The 23,218-nt window shown below is 35.5% G+C and overlaps 1 protein-coding gene across 1 annotated transcript in view; it reads right to left on the reverse strand.

Moving 5' to 3' along the window:
* Nucleotides 1–23,218, reverse strand: part of LOC119636332 (spidroin-1-like) — a 41,408-nt gene that overhangs the window by 12,277 nt on the left and 5,913 nt on the right. Inside the window, exons 2-4 of the mRNA XM_038031634.1 lie at nucleotides 14,489–14,578; nucleotides 11,814–14,384; nucleotides 11,235–11,732 (exon numbers count right to left, since the gene is read on the reverse strand). Of these exons, the coding sequence (XP_037887562.1) occupies nucleotides 11,235–11,732; nucleotides 11,814–14,384; nucleotides 14,489–14,578 (3,159 nt within the window). The remainder of the gene's footprint in view (nucleotides 1–11,234; nucleotides 11,733–11,813; nucleotides 14,385–14,488; nucleotides 14,579–23,218) is intronic.

Below are 23,218 nucleotides of genomic sequence, written 5' to 3' on the forward strand. Positions count from 1 at the left end.
AATCATTGTTTACCATTGTATACTTAATCGAGCAAGTAATGTTCTTGCCAAATATCAGCTTCGTATCTTCATTTTTGCGACTGTGGCAAGTTGTCAAACGTAGAGGATCCAAATGCTTTCTATTGCCAGATATAGGTAGTTGCTAAACGTCGGTAGTTCTCATATTAAAGAATTCATTTTTCAAATTTGTATTTGCTCAAAACCATAACTTAATCGCTTAAAACATTTGAAAACAATCGATTTTCCCAAGAGGTTTTAAAAATAAAATGAGCTCTAAAGGCTCTTAAGGTGTTTATATTAAAAAAAAAAAAAAAAAACTGCATCTCATTTACATCGTTTTTCTTAGTATATGTGAGCAAACTCACCAAACAGTTCAGTACTTTTGAATTCGATAAAGAACATGCTCGCTAAGCTCGTTGTACGAATTTCGATTTCATGAAAACTTGACTTGTTTATGCTAGCAACGTCCTTTCTCCTTTTTTTCCTCGCTTTCCTAAATGTTTAGAGGTACATGGTATTGGTGAAACAGTGCGAGCTTCAACAAAATAACAATCGAAACGTGTGATACGTTACGTGGAGTCCAACAGCAGCATTTAAAGAAAACCTTAAATGTACGTTGATCGCTTAGGGGAGCGTAAAGTGTGATTACCAGCTAAGGCAGCTAAGTTTCGTACTTGAAAACGATTTTCCTTGTGAGCCTAATTTTGTTTTCAATTGCTTCGTTTGTAAGCAAAATAGTTACCTTTGATCGACGCACCAAACGTTAAATGCCCATAGCTTTGGATCTATTGTTTCTTTGGTAAGTAAAGTTCGACGGTTAACCGTTGATCGTGCTTTGCTTGTTGAGAGGCTTGCATGCGCTTTTACCAAAGACGTCCCAACTTGCCTAAAAATTCAAATTTGTTTCGTTTTCAATAAATCTTTAGTGAATTTCAAATTTGTTTTATTCCTTCGTCCTGTTTGGGTTGCCCACGTTATCACCACGTGACTTGTTATGCCGCATAATGACTTTTCACAATTCTTGCTCGACCTTTTTTTTTTTTTTTTCTTGCCATATGCACAAGCAGCTGCTGTCATATTAATTTTTGTTCTTTTATAAATAAATTCTTGATTATATGAGTCTGTCGTGGTCATGATGATGCTCTTGACCATTTATTTGTTCAACATGTTATCATAAAATTTATGCCACTTGTCTCTCGGTGATTATTTTCCATTGCTTGTTTCAATTTTTTCGTTGCTCTTGTTGCCATTTTAGTCTTTCAGACTCAGCGGACAAATTTCTCTTTTATGTTACTTATATATAGCATTCTTGCATGATATTTAATGTAGGCTTTAGATCCCCATTGTTTCAATTTTTCAGCATTCCAATGTGCAAGCGTGGTATCTTTGAGCATCACTTTGTAAATCTGTAGGCAGAGCAAACTCATATCAGCCATTATTAGTTGATATGTTCGTTTGCGAGTGTTATGTACGTTTGGATGAATGTATATGTCATATAACATCAACAACACCATCACCATCGTAATCGTCAGCAGCAACGCTTTAACAATTTACCAGTGTTCATCTCTCCGTAATAACAAGAGTAACAACAATAGTAACAACAACAACAACAACAACAATAGCATATCGCCACATAACATATATACATCACATCATACATTGTGTTTAAAAGTTATAGCATCACTTGTCTAGCTAGCGTGTTAAGCAGTCTGATTGCTTGTATATGCATCCATATACGTTTGTCCGCATATATCAGAATCATCCTTTTGTCCTTCAGTCTACCACTTTGCTTGTCTGTTTGCTGTTAGCCTGTGTAAGCCTGTGTGTGATAGAATTGTTTGTATTTTCATAGTTAGGCTTTGTTACGTGTTATTCTGCCGTTACTGTTTTACTGTTTTTCTTCTTCTTCTTCTGTTTTTTTCTCTCACACATCGTATACCGCATACGAGTGCATGATTTCCTTTTTCTCGTTTATTCGTATATTCCGCCTGTATGCTGATGTGATGTGATGTGATGTGATGTAATGCCTTCTTCCAATCATTTTATTTGGCGTTTTGTAGTACGGTCCAAGTGACAAATGCTGATGACCATGAAAAGTAGAGAACAAGCTTAAAACACTTGTACCCGTTTACTCGATGCTCTATAACTACGATGCTGCCACGGCATGCTTCTCTTATTGCTCTTATGCTGCTATTTTTGTCTGCAGGTGCGTATGTATGGATATATTTGTGTGGGTGTGCAAGCGTGCGGATGCATGTATCCATTGTGGCTGTTGCTCACTTCTCTGTCGTTATATAAATATTATTGCAACTTTTACATTCGGTGTTGTTTCTGATGCCGTAACTTTTGTTTGTTCATATTTTTGTTCTGTAAGATTTTTGTGGTTTTCGCTTGTCTGCGAAAGATTTGCTTCACAGATTTCATATAAAGTGTAGTAATGAGTGAAGTGTGAAAACGTTTTTGTTGTATGCTTCTTCTTGTCTTTTGCAAAATTGAGAAATGCCTTGAATTTAATTGTGTTTTAAAGAATGTATAAATGTGTGTGTGTGCGTGGGCCTGTTTGCGTATGTATGTTTTCAAAGATTCCTTAAGACCAAAATAGTACTGAGCAAATACGTATTGGCTGCCCGCATAGCCGAGTAGATAAAAGTCCCAAATGCCAAATCGTTGTTCGTGGGTTCAATTACTCTACTTGGACGCAGATACAGTAAGTACTCATTCGGAAAAGGCGTAGTACATGTTCGCTAAGCTCCCTCCCTCTAATCGCTTATAGGAGTCATATTAAAAAATACATATATATATATATTGGATTTTTAACGTGGACCTAAGAAAGACCCAAAAAATGCTGCGATATTTATATCCTTTAAAATGTATGTACAAGCTTCCAGTCAAATATCACACGAGCGCGTGTAATGACCGCTAAGAAAATCGCCCCAGCTAACTTAGACTCGGAATTTCGATCGAAAGATTATTGAAAGTTTTTTATCCATTTCAAAAGTAACCTGAAACGTGAACATACTCGGTTCACAATAGCCTTAAGGTCCTGATAAATTAGATAGATATGGCTCCTGAAAGCACTGCTAAGACTAAGTGCGGAATGGATCTATGAAGATTCCATTTGGTTTATCCAATAGACTAACGGTTAGTAATTAAAGCTAAATCATAATTGATTTCATCATATATAGCAAAGCGGGTCCGTTTGTGTCCGGTAAAAAAAAGTATCTAAGCGCGCTCTTGAATCGACAAAGAGCATTTAATAAATGCAGTACAGGTACATAATATAATGAAAGTTGAAAAATTCCAATCTGAAAGCATTTGTCTTAACGCGAAACTATTTGGCATAGAATTATTGCTTTATCACATTGCAAAACAAAAATCGGAAAGATGTAGAATTGACAAAAAAAAAAAAAAAGAAAAAAAAAAAACAATCTACGAGAACACGTCACAATGACTCATTAGTGTTGGGTTCGAAAAATTATTAGATTCTTTTTGTTCAGATGCTTCAATATCTTTATATATTCGGCTCACTGTCGCATCTAGAAAGTAGGCGAGAGCAAAAGTTAAGTTAGGTCTTAAATCTTGCTAACCGACAATTGGTGGGTTCACAAAAACGACGTTGCGGCATTTTTTTTCTCTTCTAATAATCTCACGTGGAATCTATAACTGAGAGTACGACAAAGGAAACCTCCTCGTTCGGTAAACCGAAAATTTCTCTTCTTCTTCTAAGTAGCGCAAACTTGCCTTGTTGAAGCAGAACAAAACAGTACAATTTCCCGTGAGAGAGAGAGAGGGTGAAGCAGAGTGGAAGATCCCATCTAATGGTTCCGTCAACTCGTTTCAAATTTTCATTCTACTTAGATTGATTAATTGGAATATTAAGGGGAAGGGTAAATGGGAAGAAATGGGGAGAAATTATTTCACTTAACTCTGAACCGGAATATTAAATATTGATTTATTTTTAATTACTTAACTAAACTCAAAGTAAATTAGTTGTAAATGTATTTTTTTTTCACTTTTCGTTTCACAATTCTCTATAATCGAACAAACCGCAAAATAACTGGAATAACAAGCAGATTAGACATAACCGCAAAACGAGACCTCAAAATAAACTTGAACGCATTACTACGAGAATAAAATAAAAAAAAAATAAATAAAAAACAAAAAAGGGAAAAGAAATGAATAAATAAATAAAAAGAAAACTCACACTCCCAGATGGTCGCAGTATGGCGCAGACTTTACTTAATACCGTTCTTCGCGTCGTGCCTTTCGTCAAATGTCTAAAAACTTTTATATTAAAATTCAAACATTAACAAAAGCCAAACGAAGAAGAACATCAAGGTATGTCTATGAAATGTTTGAAAAACAAAAACAAAAAAAAAAAAAACAAAAAAATGAATTGAATTTAATTTCTTGCTATTGCTGCTGTTGTTGATGTTGTTGTTGTTGTCGCTGCTGCTCTTGCTAAAGGAAAAAAGTAAAACCAAATGAAGCATTCAAACTATGACAGGGTTGGATGATTAAATGCAAATTAAAAGATGTTCATGTATAATCATATACAAGGACTGAGGCAATAAGATGACGGCGGTAGTGAGAAAAAAAGCGACACAATAGTAAGCAGCTAAGGAAAAACAGAAAGCAAGAAAAAAAAAAAAAAAGACGGAAAGAGATGAATTTTCCTCTTGATTATAATTTGAAGCTTTGTTACGAATAATTTTCTCGTTATTTTAGAATCTCAAATACTTATGCTGGCTTACACACAAACAAACAAACAAACAAATAAACATACACACACACACACACGCAGTAATAATACACATGAAAATGTACATTCTGAGTTGAGTTTTTTTTTGAAAAGAAATCTTCAATGGCTTCATTAAAAGCTTTAGCTTTGTTAGAACATAGCAATCAACAAAACAACTTTATTTTACTGTTTGTTATTTTTTAATTTTTTTCTCTGTTTTTTTTTTTTTTTTTTTTTTGCGTTTCACTTTAACTATTTCAACTCTTAGCAGCTGGAGTGGAATTAAATAGGAAAATAAAGGGAATAAAGAAAACTTAAAAAAAGGGGGAAAAAACCAGATTAAATGCCTTTGGTTACAAATACTTGGTTTCAAAAATTACGCATATGCATGTGCATGTGCATAGGTATTTACAGGAGTATAAATGAATGTGTGCTTAATAGAACAAAATTTCACAAATACTAGAAATTAGTAAGATTTCCTTAACTCTTCTTTTTTTTTCCCTCCCCTTTTTTTTAAGTTTTCTTTTAATTACAAACATTTTAGTTTGCTTTAGCAGTTTAGGCTTGTTATCGCTGTTGTTGTTGTTGTTCTTGTTATTATTACTGTAGATGTTCATTCACATGATATTTTATCACTTGTTTAATTTCCTTCTTTTTTTTTTTTAACCCTTTTTGTTTGCTGTTGTTGTTATTGTTTGTGTTGAGAGATGCTTGCAGCGTATTCTCCCTTGTTTGCATAAGCAGTTTGATTTCTTTTTAAAAATATTTTTCCCATCACTCATTGTTATTGTTACCCTTTCTATAGCTCCTAAAGCTTTAGGTAATAAGCAATAATAAGTTTGTTTTTGTTGTCGTTGTTTTTTATGATCTGTCAAAAGCATTTACTTAAGCTTCGATAAATGTTTTGAAAACAAGTTGCTTGCATTATGTAGAAACATAAACAATTTAATGTTAAAGCCTGGAAATATGCAATAGAATTGTACGGGCTTAAGTTAAAGTGCAAAGAGGAAGGAAAAGTAAAGCAGCTTTATATAGAAACCGCATATTGCTCTGCGCTACTCTATAGCTTAGTCATTCTTCACTTTTAAGGAGACACGTATGTTGTAACATTTTGTTTTAAAATTTTTCACAGATTATATCAAAAAATATTTCATTATTAAAGTCGAAAATCGATTACCATGTGTTTTCCTATAAAAGAAAAGCGAAAACTCACTTACTATCATTCCAAGGAATTTTCTTTCGACTTGGACCAATTTGTAAAGTTTCAATGGTGCCAAGTGCAAGCTATACAGCGACTAAAGAGTTTTTAAAGGATTTGTATGATTCGAGCATAACATACGGTAGTTTTCCGTCGCCAAATTTCAGCCGATGCTATCTACATTGTAAACACAATCTTTTCAAAGGTAGGCATTGAAGATTGCTTAGGGATAGCAATCTATAGTATGCTACGCCCAACTAATCTCGCAAATGCGAGTCATATGATCTCAATAAATATATAGTGAAGTTTCTTGAAGTTCAATTTTCTCTGCTATCTATTTGCCATTGATCATTAGTATCCCATCTCCCTTCGGAAGTGACTCAAGCTCGTCAGGTTTTCGTACCGATTTCCTTATACGCATTCCATTGATTAATTTTACTTAAGTCATGTTATGTGTTGCAAATATTTTCAATTCCTTTACAACGCTTTTATGATTAATAATGAGATTCCTATTGATGTGTTGATTGGAAATCTTCTTCAGCTTTTGCGGGCTTTTTCTTTGTTGGTTCCCCTAAAAGAAGTGACATTTCTGGTTTGTTTCTGCCTTCGTTAATGTATCCAGATCATAATGTTCAACATCTTATATCTGGGCGTAAATACCATCCGTCCTCCCACATCTACTAAGTCGAAAAATCAGCTTTTAAGTAATCTTCAGAGACAACTTGTAGTATTTCGGAGTCTAATGACATATCGTAGAAAAGCTTACCATTTCAGCGATGTTACTCGATGTGTTCTATATTTTCAAAGCTTTAACTTGAAGATTTTTCCTTTCCATAAGCTGGCTTATCGGGGTCAGTTTTTCAATCGAACGTACACCGTATTCCGATAGTAACTTTAAGGCGTAACTTTATTTTTTGGCCTTAAGTTTTCTACTCCTCCTGTGGTTTTAGATCTTAGTTCAAATAGGTTTTGTAATGAAAAAGTGATCGCTTACTAGAAGCCTTTGCACTCACTACAGACATATTGAGCTGATAATCAAGACCACCAATGAGCGAAATATTTCTTTTTGTAAGAGAGGGAACAAAGCTTCGAATCAGGCAATATAAAGCAGAGTTAGGCGAGATATTGCTTCCTCAGGTCGACTCCTGTGTATCTGCTAAGTAGAATTTTTCTTTACTTACGATTCGTCGAGCCGGTGCCACAGAGCGCGCGTATCCTTTTAGTTGAAAATGTGTACACTTTTGTATCGAAATTGGATAATCTCATCTCTTTCCTTTCTATGGTGTACCTGTTGTTTGCGTCTTACTCCTAACAGCTGCAAAATAATAAATGTCTTGGAATTCGACGATAACCATCCTGAACTTAACTATGTATGTTGACTAATTTTATGTGCATAAAATTTAAATTTACATTATTCCTGTAAGCTGGAAAAAAGCAGGACGTGCTATTTTATCGTTGTGATACCCTACACCAACACTTCTGGTATGAGAGTATCTTAGGTTTGCAAGGATATAAGAACCACTGACGACAACTTGCTATAGATCTACCTTTTATTGTACCCTACGATTCAACATCACTGTCTGAATTGATATACGCATGGCTGTCCATCTGTCCGCTTCGTTTTCTTCTATTCAATTTACAAACCACGATTTTTGATATATTTTGATGAAGTTTGGTGCATTAACGAGAATGTGAGCCGTTGCCTCCTATAATGTTGTTTTTTATTAATTCCATAATACATAAATAAAAAGGTTTCTGCAAGTTCCTTTCCACGATTGTATTCGCTCTTATTTTTTGCTGCAAAAGGATACAAATCTCATAGTGAACGCTGCGGAGAAAACTTTCACCTTTAACTTATGTGTTATTTAACCTACTTTTGTCACGTCTGAGCTGGTTAATTGCAAACGGGTATAACCCAGCCCAGCCTTGGTTTTAGTGTAAAAAAAGGAGCTCCAAGTGAGAGAAGACATTGTTATACGCAAATTGGCAAATCAGCTTTAAGTTCTTTTTGGTTTAATGAAAAGTTCGGCAAAAGAAACGTAACGTAACAAAAGTAACGGCAAGTGTGTATGTAGTGTGTAGCATGTATGTAATGTTTGGGCTGTCTTATATTGGTTACTTATATAAGCTTATTCAACGAAACCTTCAACGTTAACATTGTCTCTCTTTATAAAACTGTAGCCAGGCCCGGGTAATCCCAAGCTTCTCGAAGAGATTAATCGGCCAATGTTGAAGTTATGTCCGTTTCCTGAGATTGTCGGCGAAATTATTCAAAGCTTGGACCGGATTGCTGCGAATAAAGATTGGCCGACAATAGAGTGAGAGAGGGAGAGCAGAGATCAAATTACGCACATTCCTATTGACATATGCACATTAGCACGTGCGACATTTCTTTTCGTGAACTGGCGGCATTTTGGCATTTAAAAGCAGAATACATTTTCCTTCAACCATAAACAACACTGATCAGGGTTCCGATGCTCGCTCATCACATTAAAGTGTTCTCGAAAGCCTTTTTGATTAACACAATCAGTGTTAGACGTCAATTGACGTCGAAATCGATATGAAAGAATTTTTTTTAATTTATTGTAAACTTAATTAAAATAATTCCCAAAAAAATCCACTTGATATGGTGTAAGAAAAAATGTTCATTAGTTTCCTTTTATCCTTGGGTATTTATCTATGTAACTGCTGTAGCGATCCCCCATTTTCTCTCTTTTTTTTTTTTTTTTAGTTCGTAAGAAGACTTTAAAATAAAATCTTCGCTTTATATAAATTGTTCTTTTATACTCCATTCTGTTGATGACTTGCGAGTCTTATAGATTGTTCTTGTTGTTGTTATTGTGTGTTTTCTTAGTTTTTCTACTTGAATAAAATAGTTTGGCACATGTTTTTGGAAGAGAAGAAGTAAAGAAAACAAAATAGAAAAAAATGATAAAAAAAGAGGATACGAAAAGTGCTGAAAACTTTGTCGATACTTTGGCAATTCGTTTTTCGCTTTCATTGGATTGTTGTTGCTGTTGCTATTCGTTTAAAGTTTAAACGACAAAACAACCATAATGTTGTATGTGAGAGTCTTTACAAAAGAACTATTATAACACCCGGCGAAAGTGTATGTAAGAAGGCGGCATTCAAAGTTTGGTGCCAACAAAAGAATTGGAACGCAGCGTACATATGAGTGTGTAAGCGAGTTTAAAAAAAAAAAAAAATGAAAACGTAGAAGGAAGGAAAATTAAATTGACAACATTTCCTCCTTTCCCTTTTTTCGTTTGTTTTCTCTTATTGTCGCTGCTACGTAATAAAGTAAATTTGCATTTTTCCATATAAGTTAACAGCATAGGAGCGAATAGAGCTAAAGGAAAAGCAATTTTAAGCAATGAATGAAGGAAAAGACTTGAAAAATTAACTAATTCCTGAATCTCCGTTACGTTTCATTTAATCAGACCAATCATACAATCAAAGTTTTTTTTTCGAAAGAGCAACATCCTCTCTCTCTCTCTCTCTCTACATCTTTCTATTTCTCTCCATTCTAGTCTGCTTTTTTTCGAGGGATTATTGTAATAATTTTTTCGATATTTGTTGGTTTTTTTTTTTTGTTATTTTTTCTTTTCCTTGCCTTGATATTCAAGTTTGAATAAGCGAGTATACATGTCGGTAAGAATGTACGTATGCGTGTCCAAAGTAATTTTCTCTATTTGTGAAGTTTTAGCAAAAGTTGTATACAAGGATAATAACTTGAAAACATGAAGAACAGCAAAAAGGAAAAACAAAAATGAAAGAAAATTCTATAGCATAACTTTGGGGATTACAAAGCAACTCAGCAACAAGCGATAATATGCATACAAGTTAAGTCTCTCAAGCCCAACTCCAAAAGCAAAGTCAATTGTATTTCAGTATACATACGGAGAAGAATGGCAACGACAAGCCGTCTAGTATTAAAGGATGTATTAATTTTTTGTTGTTATTTGTATTTGAAAAATAATATCGTAAGTAAGAGAGAAAAAATTATGAGGTATAGAATTAAAAAAAAAATACATATATATATATATTTTCTTTTTTTTTGCATTATATTGGAAAACCCAGAACTCGTTTCGATTGTTATGCAGACGATAGAGCCATTGTTGTTGGCGTTTTTGTTGTTTTTCGTTATTGTATATTGAAAATCTATCAGTTGATAAAAGATGGTATTATGTGAGGTATACCAACAGACGCTCGGGACTTGTGCACAAGTATTTCGTTAAACGTCTGTAACGTAGTTGAGTTGAGTTGATTGCAAATCCTCGTTTCGTTTGCTTAACTAGTTTGCGGGGCGGTGCGGTAGATGAGCAACCGAGCAGAGTAATGCATTTAATCGCATAATTTTCAAGTTCGACAAACATTTTCAATGTCGTTTATTATATACATTTGTATATGCATAATATGCATGATATAGATGCGTACGCATTTACCTTTTGAGGCATTGACTGTAATATTATAGTTGTGAACACATTATACTCAGGAAATTCATTATTTGCCTTTAGAAGGCGAGCTGTGTATAATATAGTAAAACATAACATAGAGCAAAAAAATTTGCCGAGGCAAACAGACACAGGAAACGGAAGTACATTCACTTGCGCACACCAAAACGCCTCAATTTACACAAACTCTCGCTCTCCTCTTTCCCTGTGGCTTTTCCATCCTGATTAGCAAAGGCTGGCTGTCTGTCTGTATCGGAAAAAAAATACTGAATGTATGCTGTCGTCTGGTTTGTTTAGTTTAATTTTATGCTAAAAATGATGATGACGATGATGATACTGATGATATTATAAGAAACAAGTAGAAAAAAAAAAAAAACGAACGTGCACATAGATACTTACGTACAGACATGCATACAAACAAAAAGACTGAAATCCCCCAAAGCTCTTTAAGCTTTTGTGATGAGCTCTTAAATGAATTAATATTGCTTGTGACGTTTCGCTATAGCGAGTATTTTTTTGAAACGTAGCAAGAGAAAAAAAACAATAAAAAAATGAAACTAAACAGATTAAAATAAAAATCAACACGCAATGCATTGAAAAAGATATTTCGCGGATAATTTAAAAACCTTTTTTTTTGGTAAATTTCTGAACGCCTGAATAAACGTGTAATTGCGAGATAAAATTTTTTTATATTCGGTAACGTTAACAGAAAGTCACTGATACTAACTCAAAATTTACGAAAAATCTGCAAAGTTAAGATTTAGGAACTTCACGACATGTGGAAATCCCTTTAGGCAGAATAGATTATGTTTCTTATCTAAAAAAAATCATCTTTACTTACCTTTTGTATGTCATTGATACCAAGATCGCTTAGACCAGCGCCTAGGGCACCCCCTTTGAGCAATCCCCCTTTCAGTGCAACACCATTCTCGAAAGCTCCTGCTTTTCCGCCAGAACTATATCCATAATTCGGCGACAAACCACCGTATGCCGCCCCGTAAAGGTTAAGCCCACCTCCTCCTTTTAATCCTCCCCCACCCTTACCAGCGGTGTAAGCGTAATTAGGTGAAAGACCGTAGCCAGAACCATATGACTGAAGGCCACCACCGGATTTTAGACTGGCAACTTCAGTTTCACCAATCGGTACATATTGTTGAGATTTACCCATACCTATAAATTTGTTCGCTTGCCCGCCTACTATTACATGGGCTGCTGCTTCTGCTGCGACCCCAGCACCTTTTCCACCAGCAAGGTATCCATCATTTTGTTCCTCCTGCGAATCAAACACTACGGGAGCTGTACTCGCTTGAACATCGGCGGCGACCAATTTTTGTTGTTGCTGCAAATGTAAACGACTTTGCATTTCTTTGGCTAACAAATAAGTAAGACCATGTATTTGATCTTCTGGAGATTTTCCTACCAGTGAAGACAGCTCTTGAAACTCGAGGGAGTTTTTGTAATTCTCTTTAACAGCAGCGGTAGGAGCATGGTATTCAACTTTGATTAGACCACCAGCACCCGCACCTTCTCCGCTTCCAGCACCAAATCCATAACCACCATGACCACCTGCTCCGTAGCCGTAAGTTGCGGCCGCTGCGGCTTTCTGAACAGCTTCTTCTGCAGCATATTTCGCTTCTATTTGAGTTCTAACAAACGCTGCCTCCGGGGAATACAATTTAAGTTTGAACTCTTGCGATGGACTCTTCGAATATTGTTCAACTGTAGGTTCAACCTTAGGGGCAAATTGCGCGCCACCAATGCCTCCCCCAACTTTCGCAGCTTGATAATCCACCGCTGCCACCGGTTCTGGTTGGGCGACAGCCACGGCATGAGCTTCAACAGCCGGTGCAACTTGGGCTACTATTGCTTCGCCATGAGACTCTTCCACAACGGCAGCAGGGGCTACTTCAATCTCGTGTGCGCCATAATCGCCGCCACCACCACCACCAATGTCAGCGACCACGGCGCCATGACTGCCGTAATCTGCCACATTATTTGAAACCTCATGTATAAGTGCACCAGCAGCGTGCGCCTGTTGACCTTGAACGGCAACTAATTCATAGCCGCCACCATATGCTGCGCCATATTGCTTGTCGCCACCAACGTAGACACTGCCACCACCACCACCACCACCGCCACCCCCCATTTTACCTTGATACTGCCCACCACCCCCTCCTCCGTCACTACCATAACCACCTTTTCCGCCGGCTTGCCCTGCCCCATATCCTCCACCCCCGTAACCGCCTGCGCCTCCACCTTTTCCAGCACCGCCGCCTTGTCCTCCTCCGTATCCTCCACCTGCATGCCCGCCTTGTCCTGCACCAGAACCACCACCGCCGTGACCACTTTGTCCTGCACCATATCCCCCGCCTCCGTAACCGCCTTGTTCTGCACCGCCGCCTTTTCCTGCACCACCGCCTTGTCCTCCTCCGTATCCTCCACCCTCATGATCTCCTTGCCCTGCACCATATCCCCCACCTCCGTAACCGCCTTGTCCTGCACCGCCGCCTTTTCCTGCACCGCCGCCTTTTCCTGCACCACCTCCTTGTCCTCCTCCGTATCCTCCACCTCCATTATCTCCTTGCCCTGCACCATATCCCCCACCTCCGTAACCGCCTTTTCCTGCACCACCTCCTTGTCCTCCTCCGTATCCTCCACCCCCATGACCTCCTTGTCCTGCACCAGAACCACCACCGCCATGACCACCTTGTCCTGAACCATATGCCCCGCCTCCGTAACCGCCTTGTTGTGCACCGCCGCCTTTTCCTGCACCACCGCCTTGTCCTCCTCCGTATCCTCCACCCCCATTATCTCCTTCCCCTGCACCATATCCCCCACCACCGTGACCGCCTCCTTGTCCTGCACCATATCCTCCACTTCCACCACCATGACCACCCCCTTGACCGCCACCTTGGCCGCCGCCACCCCCAGCTAAATTCAGTGGGGCATAAACGTAATGCACTGGGACTGGCTGAATTTGTAATTGAGGCTGCAAAAATTTAACATAGCCGCCACCACCACCACTACCGCCGCCACCGCCATATCCGTGGCCATATCCAGCCTGTAGCAATTTAGGCGCCACGTAAGCAGCTGCCGGCCCTGCTATGTATTTCACATTAGCTTTCCCGTAAGCAGCTCCCAAACCCCCTTGATTTTCATGTAAAATATTTGTAATAATATGTTGTACTTCATGTGGCATTGCTGATACGGACTTTTTAACTTTTATAGGGGACTCTTTAACGGTAAAGAAACGCTCACTAGCCGCAATATTCGCTTTGTCCTCGTTTATATGAGCAGAAGAGTGATCTAAAAATCTCGTTTTGGGTTCGTATTTGGGATAAACAGCTTTTAACATTGGATTTGAGTCTTTGGCATCAGATATCTCAAACTTAATCATTTCAGGCGCCGACCGACGCAATCGTTTATTTTTCTTCATCTTTCTATACTTGTGTGCTTTCGTTGTCGTTTTGCTGCTGAAAGGGGTGACGTCAATGAAAGATGGAGTTGATGTCAATGTTTGGTCTTCTTCAATACCTTTAACTTTTTCAATTTCATAGGCGCGCATTCGTTTTATTAATGCTTTCGTATTATCATCAGGCTCCCGAGCATCTGTTATATCAAAAGGAATAAATTTCACTTGAAAATTTGATGGTTCCTTAATCTTAGTTGAACGTTTTTTTCGCGAAACATTAGTTAGCTCCTTAGCGCTCTCTTTTTTCAAATCAGAGTTCTTTTCATTTTGAAATTCTTGGCTTCTGTATTTACGTATCAACTCCTTAACTTCCTCGCTTGGTTCGACAGCATCACTTATTTCAAATTTGATTAAAGTGGGTTCTTTGGTCAATTTGTTTAATTCGTCAGGTGAACGACGTATTCTACGTGCACCCTGCTCGTTGTGGTGATTAAAAGCTTCAATGTAACTGTCTTGCGTTGGGTTATACAACACCTTAAGACTTCTTTGGCTACGCTGATCAAAATAATGTTGCATTTGCTATATGCAGACACAGAAAGAAAGAGAAATATACATAAATAGAAAAATGGTGTTTTTATATATTTAACACCAATTCAACAAATTATTTTTTATATAATTTATACCTCGTACGTCGAAAATGTGTCTAATTTTGGTAAGGTGGGCAACTTTTCTTTGACTCGCTTGCAGTTATTTTCAGCTGCGCCATTCACTAGCTGAAATAGAGAAATAAAATTTGATTTCTTAGTAATTTTCTATACTACTGATAAGCGATTACGTAAAAGATTTTTTTATACCAATGGTCAACGAGTTAAGCATCTCCTCACAAAATACTTAATTTTGAAAAATTTTCAGGTTTGAAATTGCATTTACATTGTATTGATAGAAGATTAATGTTATTAAGCATTTTGATGGTTTCAAAAATAAATAAGGAGAAAATTACCGGTTACTTTTCCTTACCATAAAAGCCATAAGTTTTTCAAGTTACGTAACGGTGAACATCACATAAAGAAAAAGATGACAAAATTCGTGTTAAATGAATCTCAGATTTCAAGTCTGAATTGCTTTCACATTTTGTGCATTTTTTTATAATCTTCTTAGTTTCATTAAAAAAAAAAGCTACCAAACTGTAATAAAAAATGTAAATAATACAAAATTGTTTGTGTCAAGAGATTTCGAAAAAAAAAAAAAATGATGTTAGATAGTTCACATAGATTATAAGAAAGACTATTCGAATTGGATATGTGCGATTTAAATTTCGCTTTATAAAAGGATCTGTTCTCTGCAATAAAGTTTTAACGTTTACATGTAGAATAAATGTAAAAATTGTCGTCACTACAACTGTATGTATAAAATTGAGACCGACCAACCCAAAGCTGCAATTGGATCCTTAGATTGCAAATGAAATGCCTATGTGCTCTTCCTGGTTATTAACTATCTTACTGCAATTTTTCGGCTGCATATTTCTTCAAATAAAACCACAAAAGTAATGGGTATCGATAATCCAATTTTAAGGGTTCCATGACGAACTTCTGTATACACTGAATAACTCAATAATACTAAATGGAAAACTGGTATTTTATGTAGAGAAAAACCAAAATCATTGAATTTAACCATTGTAAGCATAGATACTTCCCATCGCTTTATCACTTTCACCGATAGATATCGCTGCTTAAAATGCATGCAAGCACCAATTACTTCTCGTCGACTCTCGCGAGGCTTATTAAGAAAATGAAATTTGTTTTCTTTTAAAAATTCTTAAGACGGGGCTCCATGACAGGATCCGACGTACATTCAATACCATCCGCCTATTTGTAAAAACCCGACGGTATAGCTTATAGATTAAACACAAGGACACATGAACCTATCTCAGTTGTGCATAGGAACAGACCTGCCTAAGTCGATTCCAAATCTATTAATAGACATATATGTATGTAACAAATATATAAAAAATTTTTCAAAAACAAATTCCTAAAAGACACCTTAATGTGACTTGCGACTTCTAAAATGTTAATGTATAAGAATTTCGATTTTTTCTAGGGGTTCGGCCTCTTAAATATAGTCCCATTTTTGTAGTTTGGACTAAAATTTCCAAAGTTACAGAAGATGTGATTCGAGAGGCAAGGCTTACTGTTAACGCTTTTATATGTTCATACATTTAACTTAATCGTACGAATAAGTTTCATGTACTCAAAGAACTAAAAAGAAAACAAAAAGATAGGGGATAAGCGTCTGATGTTTTCAACAGTTTCGCACTGAAATTTAACCAAGATAAATTAAGCTAATTTTGTAGAAAGAATCTGGATCAACCAATACACATATCAAAAAGGGAATACTAAAAATGCCTTAGGAAGTCAGTAAATGGACTAATCTTTTAGTTTTCTTTTTTCTTAAAAATACACCCGATATTTTTACCTCTGCTTGAGCTCATTTTATATTCATTTACGAATTTATTTTGTTGGGCTAAATAAATAACGATAATAATATAACAAAATATTGAGTACGTTGCCGAAATTCGTTGTATATGCGGTGAATATGCGAAAAAGTTCTCGATGCGATATATACACCAGTTCTCGGAAAAACCCCAAAAGGGAATTATTTGTCTTTAGAAGTTTCCATTTTTCCTTCTATTACTTGAAAATTTCATATTTGGCCTGCCTAGAAAGTATACTACATTTGCACTGTGTGAGCCTACAATTATGCAAGAGAAATGAGCACAAATTAAAAGCCTGTTCGATCGATTATTAATTATTTCAAAAGGACGAAAATTGAAAATATTTTCTTATTTATTTCAAGGCTTGGGTATATACTTACATATGAATTTACAAATATTTTACATCTTATATTTATATATAAATTATATATATTTACATATAATATTACCCGTCTACTCAACAAAATGAACATTTAATGTTTCTCTTAAGCCAAATGTAATAGTTTTGCCTACGTATTTTTTGCACTTTAATAGTAATAAAAACATTGCTATTGATTAATTTCGATGTTGATTTGAAAATGAAAAATGCATGAAGCATAAATTATACAAGAATAACCGAACTGTAACAGAGACTCTACATACACCAAAGAAGAGTACAAATGCATACGTGTATGTATGTATGTATATGTGTATGTACATATGCATCAAAAGGAGAAAAAAGAAAAAAATATGCAATTTGCACAATCATATACTTACTTTGCTATGTGCTACGTAGCAAATAAAAATGTGTGCATATGTGTGCATATCTTCTATACATCAATGACCACATTTACAGACACTCAAACGCATACGGATCAATGCTTTTTGTAACAACTAAACAATTACAGCAACTTTGACATTCACTTAAATTTTTGAAATTTTAAATTGTGTAAAGTGTAGAAGCAAGCAATCGAAAATTTCATACAAAATTATCTGCACACAAATTTCTTAAGTGTTTTTCAATTTGCTTAGGTTAGTTTTAATTTTTACAGCAAAAGATACTTTAACCTGTCCTGCACTTTATTCTGTTTCGAGGTATTCAGCAACTCAAAGTCAATTGCATAGAGCGTCAGTTGTACCTTAATTAACTCAAAATTGACTGATGATGATGATGATGATGACAGTTTATGTATAAAAGATAAAACCTATTTTTCATACATTAATTGAAAAAATTTTTTTTTCTTCCTTATTAGAAAGCAGTGAAATCGAATATGATAGAATATGTCCAATAAATAAGCGGCCAGATGCAATTTCTACAACGCTTGCAGCAAATTAGTCGTTTGATGCAAAATATTATCTTTTATTCAATACACAAATTCAGCTCCTAATATAGATAATAAAAAAAAAAAAAAAAAATAAATAAATGTTTATTTAAAATTTAAGTTCATATACACGACATAGCTATTTCTATTCTGGTTCGGTTGCTTGTTATGCAAAATGTTTTAAAATGTGATGTTGGCTATGATGAAAAACATTTCACGGTTTAGGTTTTGTTAAAGACTCGCCAATCATTCTGTGAAATTCTGCGTAACTGTAAACTTTAGTAATGAACGTTTATATAATAAGTGTTTCGTTAAAATTTCAAATCAACATTTACATGTTGTGAGTCACATGTTATTGATGAAAATATATCCGAAAATGTTCGAACTTTTTATTTATTTATTTCTGTATCTACCTTTGGCACACATACAAAATAAATAAACCTGCAGCATATAATATAGAAAAACACGCGTTGTAATGTAAAGAGCGTTACAAGGATGGCTGGCTTTTATTTAGTGCACACACATACACATTTTATGCCATAAGAGTAAGTTGAAAAATATGTTAACCTGGCCACACATTCATTACTAGTTAGCGTAAGGCACAAAATGTCGAATTATGTTAATGTAACGAGTTACGCAGACGTTTGCCTAAGCTCCGACGAGCAACTACGAAACATAGTTTTCGCTTTATATATCTGTCGGCTCATGAATTCATCAGCGAAGTTGATACGCGGATCCTTGAAACACTTCTTCGTGACTTTGCTGATGCAAAATACATATATCAATGAATAGTAGCGATCTACGAGTATTTGTATAGTTTAGCTATGAAGTTCACGATTTCATTACCCAATAGCCCTATATATGCGATTACATTTAATAGGTTTTGAATTTTATTTTTCCTGTAGAAATTAGTCCCGTTTATAATCTTTATAGACAGAACAGAGATAGAATTATATAAGCCAGAGTTGAGCTTTCCCTCTTAATGTTGACGATTAAGAACACGCTTGAGAAGCATTCGTCTCCCACTGTCTTCAAAGTTCATTCTGGTCTCGTGAAACAATAATTATAGGTACATATATCTGTTAAATTGAAATAAAAGTTAACTGAATTTGCCGGTTGCTTTGTATCATCCAGAAATAATACCCAAAATTTTTGATTTCCTCAAAGGTCCGCTGCTTCTTATCAAAAAAACTGACTGAAAAAAAGTTGAAATTTGGTTTAAAATGAATGTGATCCGCACAAGTCAGACCATTTAGTGATCATTTTAAAAAACCAAATATTCAAAGGATCAGATTATCGAATTCAAATTCGACCAATTCGACCAGACAGTTAGAGTTAAGTGTGTTAAGTCTATCGGAGCCTTACTCCTTCCAACTGGTATAACCAAAGGATAGCAGCTTTTCCTTAATTATCCTGGTGTTGTGGTTTATAACTTGTTTCCTTCGAGCCAAACTGTTGACAAGAAATACTGAGTGAGCGTGATCGGCAGTTTTGGTGAAAGTATTGGGCATCAGATCTATGAGCAGACAATTTTAGCTCTTGCATTATCCTTCCCAAACCGCATTAATTTTTCGAAAATTTTCCGTCAGAAATTCAGGTGAGATCCCACTCGTGTGATTTAGCTCCGTTCGTGTTGTAATCGTTTATGAAACCGGGTTGGAGGCTCTATTCCTACGATACGATTGAAGCAATAACGATAAATCGATATATAAAAGTAAACAACCCAATCTCTTCTTCTTCTTATGTGAGTGAGTAAATTAACAAGAGTTGATTAAAAAAAATATCTCATTAACCTCTTGAAAATATTGCCACATAAATTGACTCAGGCGTCAGTTGGAGTCCTGCCGACCTAAGAAACAAAACTATCAGTTTGAATAGAAGAATTTAACCAACGTTTACTTAAAGTATTACGCAGTTTCGATGACGAGTATCAAGAATAGACTTCAAGGCGACTATAATAAGCGCATATGGGCGATGCGGTAATAACTTGGCTTACTATCGATTTATTATTCCAAGATTGTGCAAGTGCCATATTAGTAGATAGATACTCTTACGTCGATTCCAAATTTAATTGCATCTTATGCTGCTCTTAACATTTGCGGCTCATTTCGCTGAATGCACAAATTAAATTTTTCAACTATTTTCTCTCAATCATTATGGCTTTCTTCCGTATCAGAAAAAAAAAAAAAAGAAAAAAAAAAACAAACAAAACTCGAAAACTTTAGTCATACTTGTATTACCACAAAAATGAGGAAAATTTTCTCTTTATTGTTAGAAATAACTACACATTGCGTAAATGCAGTTAATTCATTACGTTACGCAATCAAATTATTGTAAAAACGAATTAATTACTAAGATTCCAATGACGGCCTTCAGTTCTTCTGCAATGGATATAAAACTTGTTTAATTTTTTCCTACTTCGATGCTACGTTAGGTTTTCAAGCATTTTACAAGTTTAAATGAACGCATCCTTGCAATGTTTCATATATAACAACTGGTTAATAAAAGTCCAACAACTTTGAAAGCGAAAAATGAAAGGAAAGCAAGATACAAAGTCGTTGTTGTTGAGGGCAAAAAATGTGTACGCAGCTGATAACATAAACAACAATAAAAACAATGTTAACAGCTCATCATTTTGAAATATCGAACAGTCGAGTAATAACAATGTATAAGAAATGAAAAACTTTTTGCCAAAGACAAAGAGAAAACTGATTTTTCCATTCCTTTTTTCTCTTTCCCCGTTTTTTTTTGTTTTTTTCATATTTATTCGAATTGAACTACAAATGGTGGCCATTGTTATTAATATGTGGTAATTGGTTTTGTTGTTTGCTAGATTTTTTCTATATGCAAAACGATTTTTTATTTATTTATTTACTTTTTTTTTTTTTTTTTGTTTTGTTTTTTCTTCATTTTGAATTCCTTTGTTTCATATAAAAAAATTGTGTTGGTTTTTGTGCGATGTGTGTGTGTGTGTGTGTGTGTGTGTGTGTGTATTTAAATAGAGAACAATTTTCTCCCTTTTCTCATTTTTTTTACTTTTATATTTAGAAGGAAGAGAAAACTAGGCCAGAGAAAATTTTCAGCAATTGTTTGCAATTGCATGCAATCAGATACGTTTTAATTGTGTTCAATTCTTTTTTATTACATTTTAGAGTAAAGCTAAAGTTAATATAAAATTTTCTCAATATATCATTTTTATAGATTTAAGTAAAATTCAAGAACAAGGATATATCGCTTTAATGCGAATCAGAGAAAGCTTTCTGTACGCGCTCTGAGCGCGTTCAGAGCCTCATCCAGAGCCAATCATAGGACTACGTACACGCACATGCACAGTTTCACTTCATTTCACTGGCTCTTTGACATCCACGCCTGCTTACACGTTCTGTTATATTTCTGATCGAGGAGAGCAGGGCCCTCTGCTTAAATGGCGTTCACCAAGCCAAACACCTTTTAATGTCCTTCAGGACGAACGTTATGGAGTAGTCCATTCTTCAATTATAACGAATACCCTTCGGATAGAAGGCATACAGACATGTTTCGCGCGGCCGAATACCCTTCGGATAGAAGGCATACAGACATGTTTCGCGCGGCCGGTCTGCCGTGCAAAGAACGCGAAAATACACTGTTTGATAAGATAAACAAGACAGAATGTTTAATATTGTGTTGTACACTCCTCAAATGAAGATATATTATCTGAACTAAAATGCTCGCCATGAACATCATGGCTTGGTGGATTAAGTTTTTCTTAACCATTTAATCAATATAGGTGTCAAATAAGAAAGTTGGAAGAGTAAAATGCGCCAAGAAAAGTTTCTTAATTTTATATTACGTATGGTGGACACCATGATTTGGTGAATTAATGAATTATTTCTTGAGCATACCGCCGGTATTAGAATCATATAAACGGATTTGGTGGGCGAAATGAAATAAGCAAAGTTATTGTGGGGGATGTTTAATATATAACATGGGGTCGTTTAGAAAAAACCGATTTCTTAGGTGTACCCAGAATTTATCATAATAGATAGTATTGACCAGACATGACCAAGATATGAAAATTTTTGATCGGTAACAAAAAATAAAAGGGGGACTACGTCAACAGGGAGAAGTGCCATTCGCCAGAATGCTTATGCAAAACTCAAGCATAAATTTATTGCTTACATAATCATAAGCTGCAAATCCAATTACCCTGAAAGAGAATTCAGGGAAAATTGGATTAGAACTGTGAACCCCTATTATGGAGTAATAAAGAAATGCAAAATATCATAAAATATCTTAGGCGAGTTTGACATCGGCCATAGAGGGGTGCACAATGCAACCGAAAGAATGTTAAATAATACGAATTTCTTTTTCTATTTTAAGTAAAGATGTAGCAAAAACTTTAGAGTAGACTCAAATCGTTTGGGTATTTTCAAAGCGATGTAGTGAACCTGCACCTTACTGTTACCATTCTCGACTAATTTCAAGTTTATAGTTTAGCTTTAAAATACATGTACGTGTGTATATATATGTGTGTGCATCAAGAAGTTTGACTAAATCGGTGTCATTTTCATATTTTTACAAACAATTTCTTCATAAAATTTTCGTCACATATTAATTAAACTATCAGCTATCTATTTAAAAAATGGAATTAGACCTTAATGGTGCGCGTGATTGACTATTTCCGTTGCTACGATAAGAAATATACATTATGGACGCTGTTCCTTTCACTGTAACTTAAGAAGAGTAAGTGAAATAATTTATAGAAAAAATTTCGTTATATAAGCTTTTATTTTAGTGAATTAAAAAGTGGAAGACAAATTTTATCCTCTTCTCTCTTTTAGTGAACTAAAAGGTGGACGACAAATTTTATCCCTTTCTCGAGCACGGGGTGCCAGAGATTTTAATTGTGATGCGACATACGGCCCCAGCCAATGTAACTTTTTCGGTCGTCTAATATCCTACAGTTTAAAAAGATTATAGATCAAGATAATCTTTTTAGCGTATCTTAAGCATCTATCAAGTGTTCTAAATACCGGGAAGGAAAGAACTTCAAATTGACATCTGTTGAAAAATCTATATTGTTGACAAAGGTAAATTCAAATGTTCACTTACTTTCGCGATAGTTTTCATTTATAATTTTAGTTAGCGAGTGAATTCATTATACCGTTCACCAACTATAGTGCTTGAGTATATTAGCTTTGTGCAATTTTAGACAAGACCATTGCAGGTTTTATTAATTCTATCGATTCTAAATCACTTAGATCTGTTCTGCTATTTATCTGTTTGCCTATCTATTCATCTGTCCATCTGTCCGTCACGAGTATATTAGATTTGTGCGAATGTAGACGAAACCGTTTCACGTTTTATTAGTTCTATCGATTCTTAGTCATTTTCTGTTCTGCTGTTTATCTGTTTGCCTATCTATCCATCTGTCCGTCTGTCCGTCTTGTGTTCAACTTACAGGTCGCAATTTTGAAGGATACGTGGTTTGCTATAAGGACGAACGCCAAAGAAAATGGTTTGGATCGGACCACTTTCCATATAAGCCTTTATTTTGAAAATTTTGTTTTAAATGAAGTTGTGCGGTGGGCTTTGATTCACCATGTTTTCAAGTTTGACACTTGAGCCTTCCTTCAAGCCTA

The sequence above is a fragment of the Glossina fuscipes genome, unplaced genomic scaffold (genome assembly GCF_014805625.2).
Source record: "Glossina fuscipes isolate IAEA_lab_2018 unplaced genomic scaffold, Yale_Gfus_2 28, whole genome shotgun sequence".
In the NCBI taxonomy this organism is placed as follows: Eukaryota; Metazoa; Arthropoda; class Insecta; order Diptera; family Glossinidae; genus Glossina; species Glossina fuscipes.